We start from the raw sequence: 13,106 nt of genomic DNA on the forward strand, positions 1-13,106 counted from the left end.
CTGGTGAGGTCGTTTCACATTTCCAATTAAAAGCGACTTGTATGTGATCTCCAGTGTGAACTTTAAATGGCCCAAAAGTGTCCCGGCGAGTGTGCTCAGTGTTCACAGAAGTCACTTAAGCATGGACGCAGCATCGAGCACCTGGAGATTTTAAAGTTCCTCTCGTACCGGAGCCAGAACAACTTGTACAACTGATTTGTTTTAAGGAGGAGATTGAGAAGGAGAAGGACGAGGTTTTTGGCCGTGGCGTTTCGTAGGGCAGCGGCAGCGACAGCGACATCCGTAGAAAAGAACATGTGAGTGCAGAGTCGCAGCCAAGAGTGCGCTGATTGATCTAGGCTTCACTGCTTCACTGACACGATAGTACAGACACAATTTTCTTATGATGACAAGAATGTTTGTGCACATTTGTGACGTGTAGGTGGGATGAATGTGGCCTGGCCGTTCACACTGAAGTCGCATGTCAACAGATCGGATATGTATCGATTTTAGGAGCACATATCCAAGTGGCCTGGGTCAGATTTGAAAAAAAAAAAAAATCAGATCTGTGTTGTTCAAACATCAGATACAGGAGCATAGGGGTGAAAAAAAATCTGATTTGGGTCACTTCAGGCTGCAGTCTGAACGTAGACTAAGCGAAGCCCAAAACTTTTCATCTGAGGTGAGAGAAAAGTGATTTTGTTTGTAAATGATGGCGACCAGTGAGATCCTTCGTTTCAGGTGTTACTGAAAGAAACAAATCTGATTGGACGATCCCGTTTGGGTCTGACTCGAGACACAATGAAGGAGTGATGCCCAGACCGAGATCATTATAAGCCTGGACCGCTGCCCTGGGACAGACTGACGGAAGTGTGGCTGCCAATCTTCACCATGTCTCCTCCAACACTCGGGCCCAGTTCTTTTCAGTCTTTTCCCTTTGACATTAAATGGCTAAATGATCTTGTCCGTAGGGGGCAGTCCGCTACAAAGCCTCATGTGGCTCTGGGACCAGTTTGTCCGGAGTTAATTAAATTAGCAGGACCAGCGCCCCCCAGAGGACGTCTGCCACATCACACCTCCCAGACTCTGGTCTCTAAGCTCTAATGACCTGAGGGACGGTCCGGAGCTCCAGTCTGCAGCCTTCAGTCCGCCTTCTGCTTTGGAAGTGTTTTGATATGAGGCCTTGATGAACAAAGATTGTAAAATTAGTTTTTTAAGTTTAGTTAAAATAGTGAAAATGGTGTTAAGACCCTAAGGACACAATAATGTAAACATAATCTGTCTTCATTTGTAAGTAAAGTGAATATTCAGTTTAATTTAAGTAGCACAATGAGGAGCCTTAGTTAGACTGAAAATGCAGTCGGCTGATTTATTTTAGGAAATGTCCAAATTTAAGTTAAGAGTAAATTAATAAATAAATTCACAAAAAAGTAATTTAAGTTCTTAAAAACAAAATTGAATAATTTAATCTAATTGGCAATTGATATGTAATGTTTAAATATATTCCAATTTATTGTAAATGGTGTAAAATGTATTAGTCTGACCAAGTAAAAGGAGCACTCACTTGAAGTGTATATTATTTAGTAATTAAAAGCTATTTATTAATTCATAGAAATTCATTTGTTTCAATTGTTTTATATATCTGTAATTAAAAATTGAAGCCTAAGTTAGTAGGGGGCCCGATCAAGCAGAAGTAAACAGCAAGGCCAAAAATTCAAGTTAATTCATCTGATATAAAAATGTATTGAACAGATACATATGTACTCTAGTTTATGAAACTGTTGACCTTTTTTCTGTACCATTTTTGGTTCTAAAGTTCCATACGTTTTAAACTGACCATGTATGAAACATGAAACAAAAATTATTTCCCAAATTTCAAAGACCTGCAAATCCTCTTCAGGTTAAATTTCAAGCTTAATCTTTGACTAATCTATTCGATCTTTGACTTGTTGATGAAGGTACAGGATTTAAAAAAAAAAAAAAAAAAAAATTTTAAATGATAAAATTTGCTTGGAAGGACTGACATATTTTATAGAAATAGTTTCCTTTCATTTTGAAGTAATATTAAAGTTTTCAGAAGAAAAAAGTTGACAAATGATGTAAAATCCTGCACCTTCTACTTGTTTGCACAATTTTCCCTCCGTTACTTTTCCCTCCGTTACCATGACCTTTAAAAATCTCATGAGTCAAAAAGTAAGAGGTTTTTCAACCTAATCTTGTACCATATGGTAGAAAACTATATGAAGCAAATATTCAAACCAGTTTGTTAAGGATATGGAAGTGAGAACCAAGAGTTATCACTGTTTGGATTTATTGACCAAAAAGTGCTGCATATTTCATTCCCTCTGTTACTGACATGAGTTTTTAAATTTTTTGTCAACAACTTGAAAGAATATCACAGGTTTAACTTGACCCTGTTGGAGTGTAACTCTTTCCTACATTCTGATACTTTACTTATTTCAATAGTTCCTCTAGTTTCTGAATAAGAGACATTTGAATGTCAAAAATCTGCCCCTGTTTCCCTCCGTTACCACTTGACCAGACCCATTCGTAGGTGGGAAGGTTAAATACAAGTAGATTAAAATACTAACATAAATGTTAAATGTAAATTTTTATTACATTATTCCACATATTTGTTTATTTTAAAGGTTTTCGACCTACTACTACTACAACTACTACTACTAGTACTACTACTTCTACTACTAGTACTACTACTACTGCTGCTGCTGCTGAAGAAGCAGAAATAAATAAATAAAAGTCTCCAAGCTGAGTTGAGCCTTGTGTTTGTTTTCTGGGTTTTTCACATTGGATCTGCATTCTTCTATTAAAGACCTGACCCCTGCTCTGTGGTCCAGCTACAGCAGGATGTAGAAGTGACGGGCGACTCAGAGAAACATGATCCACAGGGGAAACGACCTGGACATAGGAGCTCACAGTGCAGTGTAACAAAGAGCAGAAAATACTAATAAATGTAAATAAAAATCTAAATTATGTAAGTAATAAAGGTGCTGTGAGTTCGGGCGGAGGGCGGGCGTGAAATAGCTGTCAATCAAACGTGTTACTAAGGCTGGAGCGATCTCGGGGAAAGGAGGCGCCTGATTGGTCTGTTATTAATGTTCATATCCTCTGTGCAGGAGACGCAGTGTTATAAAAGTTTTGGAACAGAGCGACAGGTGCAGAGGAGGATCTGTGACAGGTGCTGACAGGTAAAAACTCACACTAATCATGACTTTATTTGTTTAATGAAATGTGTTTTAAATAAAGTGTGTTTAGAGTGGTTACACTGGTTTATAGATTACAATTTTTGAAACTTATTTTAGTTTAATCGTTTGATTCAAAAGTGCTCAAATCATTTGAACATTTCTTGTCAGTTCATACATTTCTCAGACACTTTGGCACAGCTCTCCTTCACAAAAAACTGTCTTTATTGTGTTATGTAAAATATAAAAATGTTAAGTAGATTTTGTGAAGTAGACAGGCAAATCCAGATTCAAAACGGTTCTGTTCAGCTGCGTCTTCTCTCTAATTTATGTAATTAATGTCTCTTTTTCTCTCTTTTTTAATTTTAATCTTTAATTTTATGATGATTATTTATGTTTTGATTTGTTTTTATTGTGAATTGAGTGTATTTTTAATTCTGTAAAGCACTTTGAGTTACTTTGTGTATGAATTGTGCTGTACAAATAAACTAGATTTTGCAGTATTTGATCACAGATATTGAAAGATGTTGGAATAGGAAATACATCAACATGTTTGTGCTGTAATTTGTGGTGTGTTCTTGAAAATCGAACAAGAACCGTAAGTCTCTGAAGATCTGTGTTTAGTCACTCGATGTTTGCTCACAGCTCAGATCTATGAGAAGCCGTGAAGGCCAAGACTAAACCAAGACTAAACTAGGACTAAACCAGGACTAAACCAAGACTTAACTAGGACTAAAACCAGGTCTGAACCAGGACTAAACCAGTCCAGGACTAAACCAGGACTAAACTAGGACTAAACCAGGACTAAACCAGGACTAAACCAGTCCAGGACTAAACCAGGACTAAACTAGGACTAAAACCAGGTCTGAACCAGGACTAAACTTGTCTTATTAGTTCGGTTGCCTACTAGACAATCAGAACTGAAAGTAGTTTTATTTTTTTGCAAGTACAATTCCATTTTTGTTTACATCAATTACATATGATTATTATTAATTTTCTTATGTTTAAAAGTAAAACTACTCTCATATAATGTCATATTGAGAGAAAAACAAATTGCTCTGAGGCCTCGGGTATTAGTGGCACTAAGGGAAATTAGTTGGGGGGCCCCTCCAGGTTTGGGGGCCCTAAGCAGCCGTCTACTTTGGCCTAATGGTAGTTGTCTGCTTTAGACGGTAAACCTTTGATTTTTGCTGTTTTTAGATGGTAAAATGCCGCAGATGTTATTGATTTGATGTGGCTGTTAAAGTTCAGTCTGAGTTCATTATTACCCCTCGATTTCTTGCCTGATTTGAAGGTTTTAGAGAGAGAGACTGGAGGTGACTGCTGACACTGTCTCTTTGTTTCTGTGGACCAAACACTATGACTTGTGTCTTGTCTGAGTTTATCTGGAGAAAGTTGTTTTGTTTCCACGCACTGACCTCCGCTTTCTCCTCAGAGTGATGTCCAACAGCTCAGACAGTGTGGACCTTCTGCTGGAGGGTCTGACCCTTGACTCCGACCACTTACTCCCTGTCTTCCTGCTCCTCCTCTTCGCTTACATCTTCGTCCTCTTCTCAAACTTCTGCATGTGTTTCCTCATCATCAGCGAACGTTCTCTGCATCAGCCCATGTACCTGCTCTACCTCAACCTGTCCACCAACGACATGCTGATCAACACCACTGTGATGCCCCGCCTCCTTTACGACATGCTCCGCCCCCCCGCGCTGCGTCACATCCACCTGTACGGCTGCGTGGTCCAAGCCTTCCTCTCACACCTGTTCAACACCACCGGCTACACCATCCTCATGATCATGGCGTTTGACCGCTACGTGGCCATCTGCTTGCCACTGCGTTACTCCGCGCTCATGAATGCCCGGATGCTGGTGAGACTGATGGTGTGGGCGTGGGGCGTGGCGTTTGTGTTCGTGGGGGTTCTGATTGGGCTCACGCTCAGACTGTCGATGTGCCGATCTCTGGTCTCGGGTCTCTACTGCAATAACGCATCTCTGTTCAAACTCTCCTGTGAAAGCACCTACATCAACAACGTCTACGGCCTGTTCTTCACAGTGATTCTGTTCTCCAGCTCCATCGGCTCCGTTGTCCTCACCTACACCAAGATCACAGTGGCGTGTTTGACCTCTAAGAGCGCGTCTCTGAACCGTAAGGCGCTCCAGACCTGCTCCACACACCTGCTGTCCTACCTGGTGTTCCTGTGCAGTGGGCTGCTCATTATCACATTCCACAGATTCCCACAGCTCACGCAGGAGAGGAAGTTCATCACGATCATGTACCACCTCCTCCCCAGCGGCCTCAACCCGCTCATCTATGGCGTCCAGTCCAAAGAAGTCCGCCGTGGATTCAGAGGGATGGTTTCCAAGATCATCACTGTCACACAAAGATAGAAAACTAACTTTAAAAGTTACAATATTACACAAAATGGATTCTGGTGAGCTTTTAGCCTTGTTATAATGCCATTACTTCCTCCAAAACATACTCGGAGTTGTGTTTTGTTTCATTCACACTTGTTTACATCTACAAAACTCAAGCTCTCTTCCACCTTATGATGAGTTTAACCACAGAAGACCACTCACTGTATAACCACGTGAGCTCCAATTATTATTTGGTTTGGTGGGTTAACACGTGTGGTCAGTATTTATCATATAGTTTTACATCAGTTAAGTGGAAGTTTGTGGACAAAACGTTGAAAATAAAAGTACAAAAATATAGAAAGTAGCACTGAGTTGTCAAACAGAATCCCTCTAACTATGTCATCTACTGGGAAAACTCAAATTCAAAGACAATTTAGATGTTCATTTAACTTAAAAAAGGTGTTGTCATTTATTTCTAACTATTGTACTAATTAAAGAAGCTCTGGTCCTTGTTCCCATTATGGTTATTGAGTTACCTCCACGTACGTCTCATGTGCTGCCCATGTCCAACCAAACTATGATAAAATGAAATGAGTCATCTAACTTGTCATACAAACTGTAAAAAAGTAAAAAAATATTTTGAACTCTTTGCAGTGGTCCAAAGCTATTTCTCACTAAAGCATCCAAACATCCTAATTACTCACACAGAGAGATACTTTATTAATCCCAAGGGAAATTCAGGTGTTACTGTAGCAAACGGTTAATGTTGTTTCAACATTTACACTGCACGTCCCAGTGGCCTTTGTGTCTCAGTTAAAGGTCTCAGTGCAGTTTCACAGGAGCACTGGTCAGGGAGGGTCAGCAAATCCTGTGGAAAAGCCAAAAAGATCCCTCCTCTGTGTCCAGGGGGAACCAGCTGAACACAACAGGAAAGGCCTCGTTCTTACTCCGCTCTGGGGTTTTGGTTGATGATGAAATGATTAATTCCCTCAAAATGTTTCTTCTGGAAAGTCTGCTGCCACATTTGCTGCCACATATGGTGATAAAAACCTGTAGCAACTCAAATGTCTGTAGCTATGTCCCTAGCTATAGTCCACACAGTAGGGGTCTCACTCTCAGAAGGAACAATAACAGACAGTGAGGACAGTTACAAGTACCTTGGTATCTCACAACAAAATGATAATGTCAAAGAAGAAACAAGGAAAACGGCTATGGCCAAATACTTACAACGAGTAACGCAAGTCATAAAAAGTCAACTCAATGGCAAGAACAAGTCCTGAGTAATAAACAGCTTTGCCCTAGCCAGTGATCAGATGCCCAGCAGCAATCTTAAGCTGCCCAAAGGAGGAGATACAGACCACACACGAAAGCTTCTGACCGTGCACGGAGGGTTCCATCCCAAATCCCTGAGGCTGTACATGAGCTGGAAGGAAGGAGGCTGAGGACTAGTGGATGTGGGAACCACTGTCCAGGATGAAACATCCAACCTCCATGAGTACATCAAGGACAAGGCCCCGACAGATGAGGTGCTCAGAGAATGTCTCAGACAGTGGGGTCCAGAGGAAGGGAGCTGGAGGGACCATCATGGCAGGACAAACCCCTACATGAACCACCGGAACATAACTGAAGTGGCTGATATCAAGAAATCCTACCAGTGACTTGAAAGGGCTGGTCTGAAGGACACATAGAGAATCATCCTGGCTGCTCAGGAGCAGGACCTGGGCACTCGAGCAATAGAGGCCCAGATCTACCACACCAGACAAGACCCATGGTGTAGACTGTGCAAAGAGGCTCCTGAGACAGTCCAGCACAGAACTGCAGGTGTAAGATGTTGCAGGGAAACAAACATGGTGCGACAGAACCAAGTGGCTGGAGATCCCAGGGTCAAGGTGGGAAACACCTCCAAAGGTTGTAGAGAATGACTGAGCCAAGATCCTGTGGGACTTCCAGATACAGACTGACAAAATGGTGGTGGGCCAACCAGACAAAGTGGTGATGGATAAGAAACAGATCAGAGCTGTGGTGGTAGATGCTGCAATACCAAGCAATGGAAATATCAGGAAAAAGGAACACGAGAAACACCAGGGGCTCAAGGAGGAGCTGGAGAAGGTGAAGGCATCAGTTGTGCCCATGGTGATCGGAGCACTCGACGCCGTAACCTCCAAACTGGAAAACACTACAACAGATACCAGGAAAAACAACAGACATCTCAGTACAGAAAAGTGCAGTACTAAGAATAACAAAGATACTGAGCAGAACTCTCAGGCTCCCAGGCCTCTGGTAGAGGAGCCGAGCTGGATCAGTGAGGAAAAGATTATATATATATAAGATGTGATAGCTCAGTTCAATTCACTTGCTTTATTGTCACTGTCATATAAAATCACAACGCAATTACATTAGAGCATCACAGACAAACTGAGTAGTATGTTACAAAAAACTATGCCAGTCTTAGGAGCCAGTCGCCATCTTGTTCCTTGTTCCTGTCAATCAAACTTGATGCCAGCGCTAGAAGGAGCGATCTCGGGGAAAGGAGGCGCCTGATTGGTCTGTTACTTATGTTCATTTTCTCTGTGCTGGAGACGTAGTGTTATAAAAGTTTCGGAACAGAGCGACAGGTGCAGAGGAGGATCTGTGACAGGTGCTGACAGGTAAAAACTCAAACTCATCTAACTTATTTGTTTTATGAAATGTGCTTTAAATAAAATGTGTTTAAAGTGGTTACACTGGTTTATAGTTTACAGTTTTAGAACATTTTTTGATACTTGGTTTATTTTAATCATTTTATTCAAACATGTATCTGAACATTGGGCAAAGGTGCTTAAATCATTTGAACATTTCTGATCTGTTCACACAGTTCTCAGGCGTTTGGGCACAGCTCTCACTCAGAAAAACACACAAGATCAGTGAATTCAGCTTGTTTTATCAATACTACAGGTTTGTACTCATGTGGTAAAGGAGTTTGGTCTGAACTCTGTCACTTTCAATATAGAAACTCAAAAAGAACGGCAAATCAAAATGTGTGAGCTCCCAAAATTTATCAACAAAGGCTTTCAAAAATGAATCAAATGGGAGTATGAATATAGACTGTACATACTTTAAACTGTAAAACCAGTGTGATGTGGTTTAAATGTCTCGTCTGAATTCCCATTATCATCATCATCATCATCTTTATTCCGGACTCATGGTCCATTTTGAAAACAGACAAGGACAGTGACAATACAAAACCTAAAAACATTTATGTTTTTAAAAGACGACCACACCAGTGTCTCCACATACTGGACGAATATCTTATTGCACTGAATCTCATATTTGTGAGTGACATTATTATTTCATTGTCTGATTTGTTCAGTCTGCAGATAAAACTGTACATTAAAATTCTTAGTGCAGCTTGCAAAGTGTTCACTCGTGCAGAAACAAACATTTCCGTCGCACTCGTCCATTGTGGCTCCTCCTGCATGCAGTCTTTGCAAACTGGCTTTTTTATAATTAATCCAGAGGTGAGCTGTGTACAACGGTGAATAATATGATTTAAACAATAACAACTTTGCATCATTTGTACAAGAACCAAATGTAAGCATAAGAGTATTTGCCTGAGCACAGAGCGTCCTACACTGTCCATTACATTTCACAAAGGCAGTGTTTTCTTCAGCATAAATATCTCTGATCACAAACTAGAAAATGTGGTTGTGATGTGCACATTTACTTTTAATGATATATTTTTTACAAACTACAATACAGCTTTTCCTGTCCAAAATTATTCTGTGTATGAAGTACAGTCAGACAGCACAAAACCAGTGATTCTCTGTGGTCATTGTGAGCAGGACTAAGACTTCTGAGACTTTTTCTACCATCAAAATCCTCAGAGTTCATCAAGTGTTTTTCTTTGCTCTGTCAAATGAACGAAAGAACAAAGAAAAACACATGGTGAAGTCTGAGGGTTTTGATGGTAAAACTTACTTTTGGTGAGATGACTGATCAGTTTTGAATGTAAAACTGCATTTTGAGGAGACAGAATTTGGTTTTGTTAAACTAAAATTGTGTTTGGGATATCTTGTATGAGCTGTTTTGTGTCCATTTCAGTGTCAATTTTCTATAGATAAAAAGCGATTGAAAATTAAAAACCTGTATTAAAAGCTTACTCAGACTTGTGTGAATGAAACAAAACAACTCCAGGGATGTTTTGTAAGTAGGTAACAGCATTGTGAATGTGGCTTTAAGCTCACTCAATGTCACTTTAATGTTGTAGGGCTCGTACTCGATATGACTAAAATTTGTAGTATCTCAAATTTTAACTAAACAGGAAAATAAAAATGAATTCTTAAAAGTGACGATACGGAATAGACTGATACAATAATACCGATTCCAATACCACAATGATAATTAAAAATAAAAACCCTTTAGACAATAAAATGTGATTGTTAATGTTAAATGAGAGTACATTCTTTTCTATTACCATGTGGTCTTATATCTGTGTAATCCCTCAGTCGTAGGTTCCATGAGCATGAACTAGTCTAAAACTATTCAGGAAAGGTTCATTTTTGTCCTGTGAATGTGACTTTTTTTTTAGTATTGATACCTGCTCAAATGAGGATCTAGTTTCAGTAGTTTTGAAGAGTTCTGATGTGATGTCACAGTCCTACAGTTCATACTTTCTAGCATTTTAGGTCTTTGCACATTATTGGTATATCAAAATTCAAAAAAAGTTTATTGTCAATTTTCATATAAAGAATTGAAACTGTGTTCCTCACTCCTAATCTTCTAAATAAATAATAATAATAATAATGCACGGAAAAGTGCAAGTGTTTCCTGACTGCCTGGTGGTTATAAAGGGGTGAGAGTTCAGCATCCTAACAGCCTGGTGTTAATGCAGCAACTGTACCTCCTCCCGTGGGCAGGAAGCTGAACAAAGTGTATGTGGCGTGACTTGCTTCACTCACAATTGTGATTGTGAGACAGGTGGTGTATGTGCGGGTGAGGCGGGTGGTGTATAAGTCTTGCAGGGAGGGGAGTGGTGCACCAGTAACCTTCAGAGCTCTCCTGTCATGGTCAGTGCAGCTTCTGCCCCACACAGTGATGTAGCTGAAAGGTGCTCTCATTGGTTCCTCTGTAGATTGTGGTCATGACGGTGGTGAGGCTCTTGTCCGCTTGAGTTTTTGCAGGTAGTAGAGGCGCTGCTGGGCTTTCTTCACCAGTGCTGTGGTCCAGGAGTCCTCACTGATGTGCACCCCCAGGAATGTAGTGCTGCTCACTCTCTCCACAACAGCACCGTTGATGGTCAGGGTCTGGTGTTGGGTGTGGCCTCTCTGGAAGTCGACAACAATCTCCTTAATCTTGCTGACATTCAGCTGGAGGTTATTATCTCTGCACCACGTGGTCAGAAGGTCATCCTCTTTCCTGTAGAGAGTCTCGTCGCCTTTGGAGATGAGACCCACCAGAGTTGTGCAGTCATGTCAGCAGGGTGAAGAGCACAGGACTGAGTGTGCAGCCTTGGGGAACCCCTACGCTCAGACTGATGGTGTTTGAGGTGTTTTTGCCAACATGTTCTGCTTGCAGTCTCTGGCTCAGGAAGTCCAGCAGCCAGTTGAAAAGGGAGGTGCTGAGACCCAGCTTGTGGAGTTTGCAGATGAGTTGTTGTGGTATTATGGTGTTGAATGCTGAACTGAAGTCTATGAAAAGCATTCTCACATATGAGTCTTTATTGTGCAGATGGGTGAGGGCAGGTGGAGGGCAGAGCAGATCGCATCCTCTGTGGAACGTTTGGCTCGGTTTGTGAACTGGAAGGGGTCCAGGGTGAGGGGGGGAGGATGGATTTGATGTGAGACACGACTAACTGTTCAAAGCTTCATGATGATGGAACCTGTGTGATATATCCACTACCAAACACAAGAAATATGAATGTGGCAAAAATAACAGCATCCTGTAATGATATACAGGTCACAAGAGGGCGCTGTCGGGCTTTCAATGTTTCTCATTTTAAGAACGAATTGCAGGTTGTTGTTCGCTCTCATTAAAGCAGTTGCTAACACACGTTGTAGCAAGTCGCATTTCATTATATGGCGTCAGAAAAAAAGAAAAATTTGAACTTTACGTGACCGCTACAGGCACTGAAGCAAAGTCTCAGAAAGTACAGAGCAGCACATTACTGCATGTCATTGGGGACAAAGCTCTAGAAATATACAATACCTTTGAATTCACGCAGCAGGAGGACAGATTTAAGCTCAAAATACTATTGGAGAAATTCGACGAATATTTTACCCCCCACAGGAATGTGACTTTTGAGAGACACGTGTTCAACACTCGTATACAGGCCCCCGGTGAGAACATAGACCAGTTCGTTACGGACTTGAGAACGAAGGCAAGGTCATGTGAGTTCGGACCATTATGTGACAGCTTAATAAAAGATTGAATTGTCGTGGGAAGAAGGGATAACCAACTAAGGGCAAAGTTGTTGAGAACAGCAGACTTAGACTTACCCAAAGCTATCTCCATATGTCGTGCTGCAGAGGCCAGCCGCATGCAACTGGACAAATTACAAACACCACAAGCTGAGTGCACTGTCAATGAAGTCAAAAAGGAGCGCGGCAAAAAATCTCAACTGCCATCTGTTACATCACGCAGGCAAAACACGATTCAGGACTGTAAATACTGTGGAAGAGACCACCAGAGGGGAAAATGTCCCGCCTATGGAGAAAAATGCAAAAAAATGAATCACTTTTCGAGCAAGTGCATTGTCATACTCAAGAAAAAAGTCAGTACACATGGAAGAAATGTTCATAGACATGGTGAAATCAAACAATGATGATGACTGGGAAGTGGACCTCATAATAAATGACAGCACAGTAAGATTCAAAATAGACACGGGGCTCAATGCAGTGTCATACCAGAATCAATCCACAGACAGACCGGTGCACAACTAGTGAAATCTAAAGCAAAGCTAGTGACTTATGGAGGACAATGTTTAAAGCCAGTAGGAAAATGCCAGCTGTTGACAGAATACAAGGGACGACTCCATCATGTCGAATTCCAAAATCTAAATCGGACTGCAACACCACTACTAGGGTTAACAACCTGTGTACGCCTTGGCCTCATAAAACAGATTAGTGAGGTAAAAACACACCCAAGTCAGGATATACAGGAGAAGTATGCGGACATATTTGATGGACTGGGCTGCTTTGAAGGAGAACAACACATCAAGATCAGAGCAGACGCGCAGCCGATCATTCACGCTCCGAGGAAGGTCCCCGTTGCATTGAGAGACAAAATAAAGGCAGAACTCAGAAGGATGGAACACCTGGACGTCATTGAGAAGGTAACAGAGCCCAGGCAGTGTGTAAGCAGCATGGTCACAGTCTGGAAACCAGAAAAACAGAAAATCCGGATATGCATGGACCCCAAAGACCTAAATGCCGCTATCGAAAGGGAACATTACTCTATGAGGACGATTGAAGAGGTGATGGCTCGGATGCCAGCAGCAAAGGTATTCAGCACGCTGGATGCTCAATGTGGATACTGGCAGGTCAAGCTGGACAAAGAAAGCTCAGCTCTGTGCACCTTCAACACTTCTTTCAGTCGCTACGCA

General features: G+C 41.4%; 1 protein-coding gene across 1 annotated transcript; it reads left to right on the plus strand.

The window, feature by feature from the left end:
• Positions 1 to 4,618: 4,618 nt before the first annotated feature.
• LOC110159851 (olfactory receptor 2F1-like) lies at positions 4,619 to 9,823 on the plus strand. Its single transcript, XM_055148693.1, has 2 exons — positions 4,619 to 5,510; positions 9,774 to 9,823. Exons 1-2 carry the CDS (start codon positions 4,619 to 4,621, stop codon positions 9,821 to 9,823), a joined length of 942 nt encoding a protein of 313 aa, XP_055004668.1.
• The last annotated feature ends 3,283 nt before the right edge of the window (positions 9,824 to 13,106 follow it).

Source organism: Boleophthalmus pectinirostris, unplaced genomic scaffold, assembly GCF_026225935.1.
Source record: "Boleophthalmus pectinirostris isolate CB_2022bp ecotype Guang Dong unplaced genomic scaffold, ASM2622593v1 HiC_scaffold_12, whole genome shotgun sequence".
Taxonomy (NCBI): domain Eukaryota; kingdom Metazoa; phylum Chordata; class Actinopteri; order Gobiiformes; family Gobiidae; genus Boleophthalmus; species Boleophthalmus pectinirostris.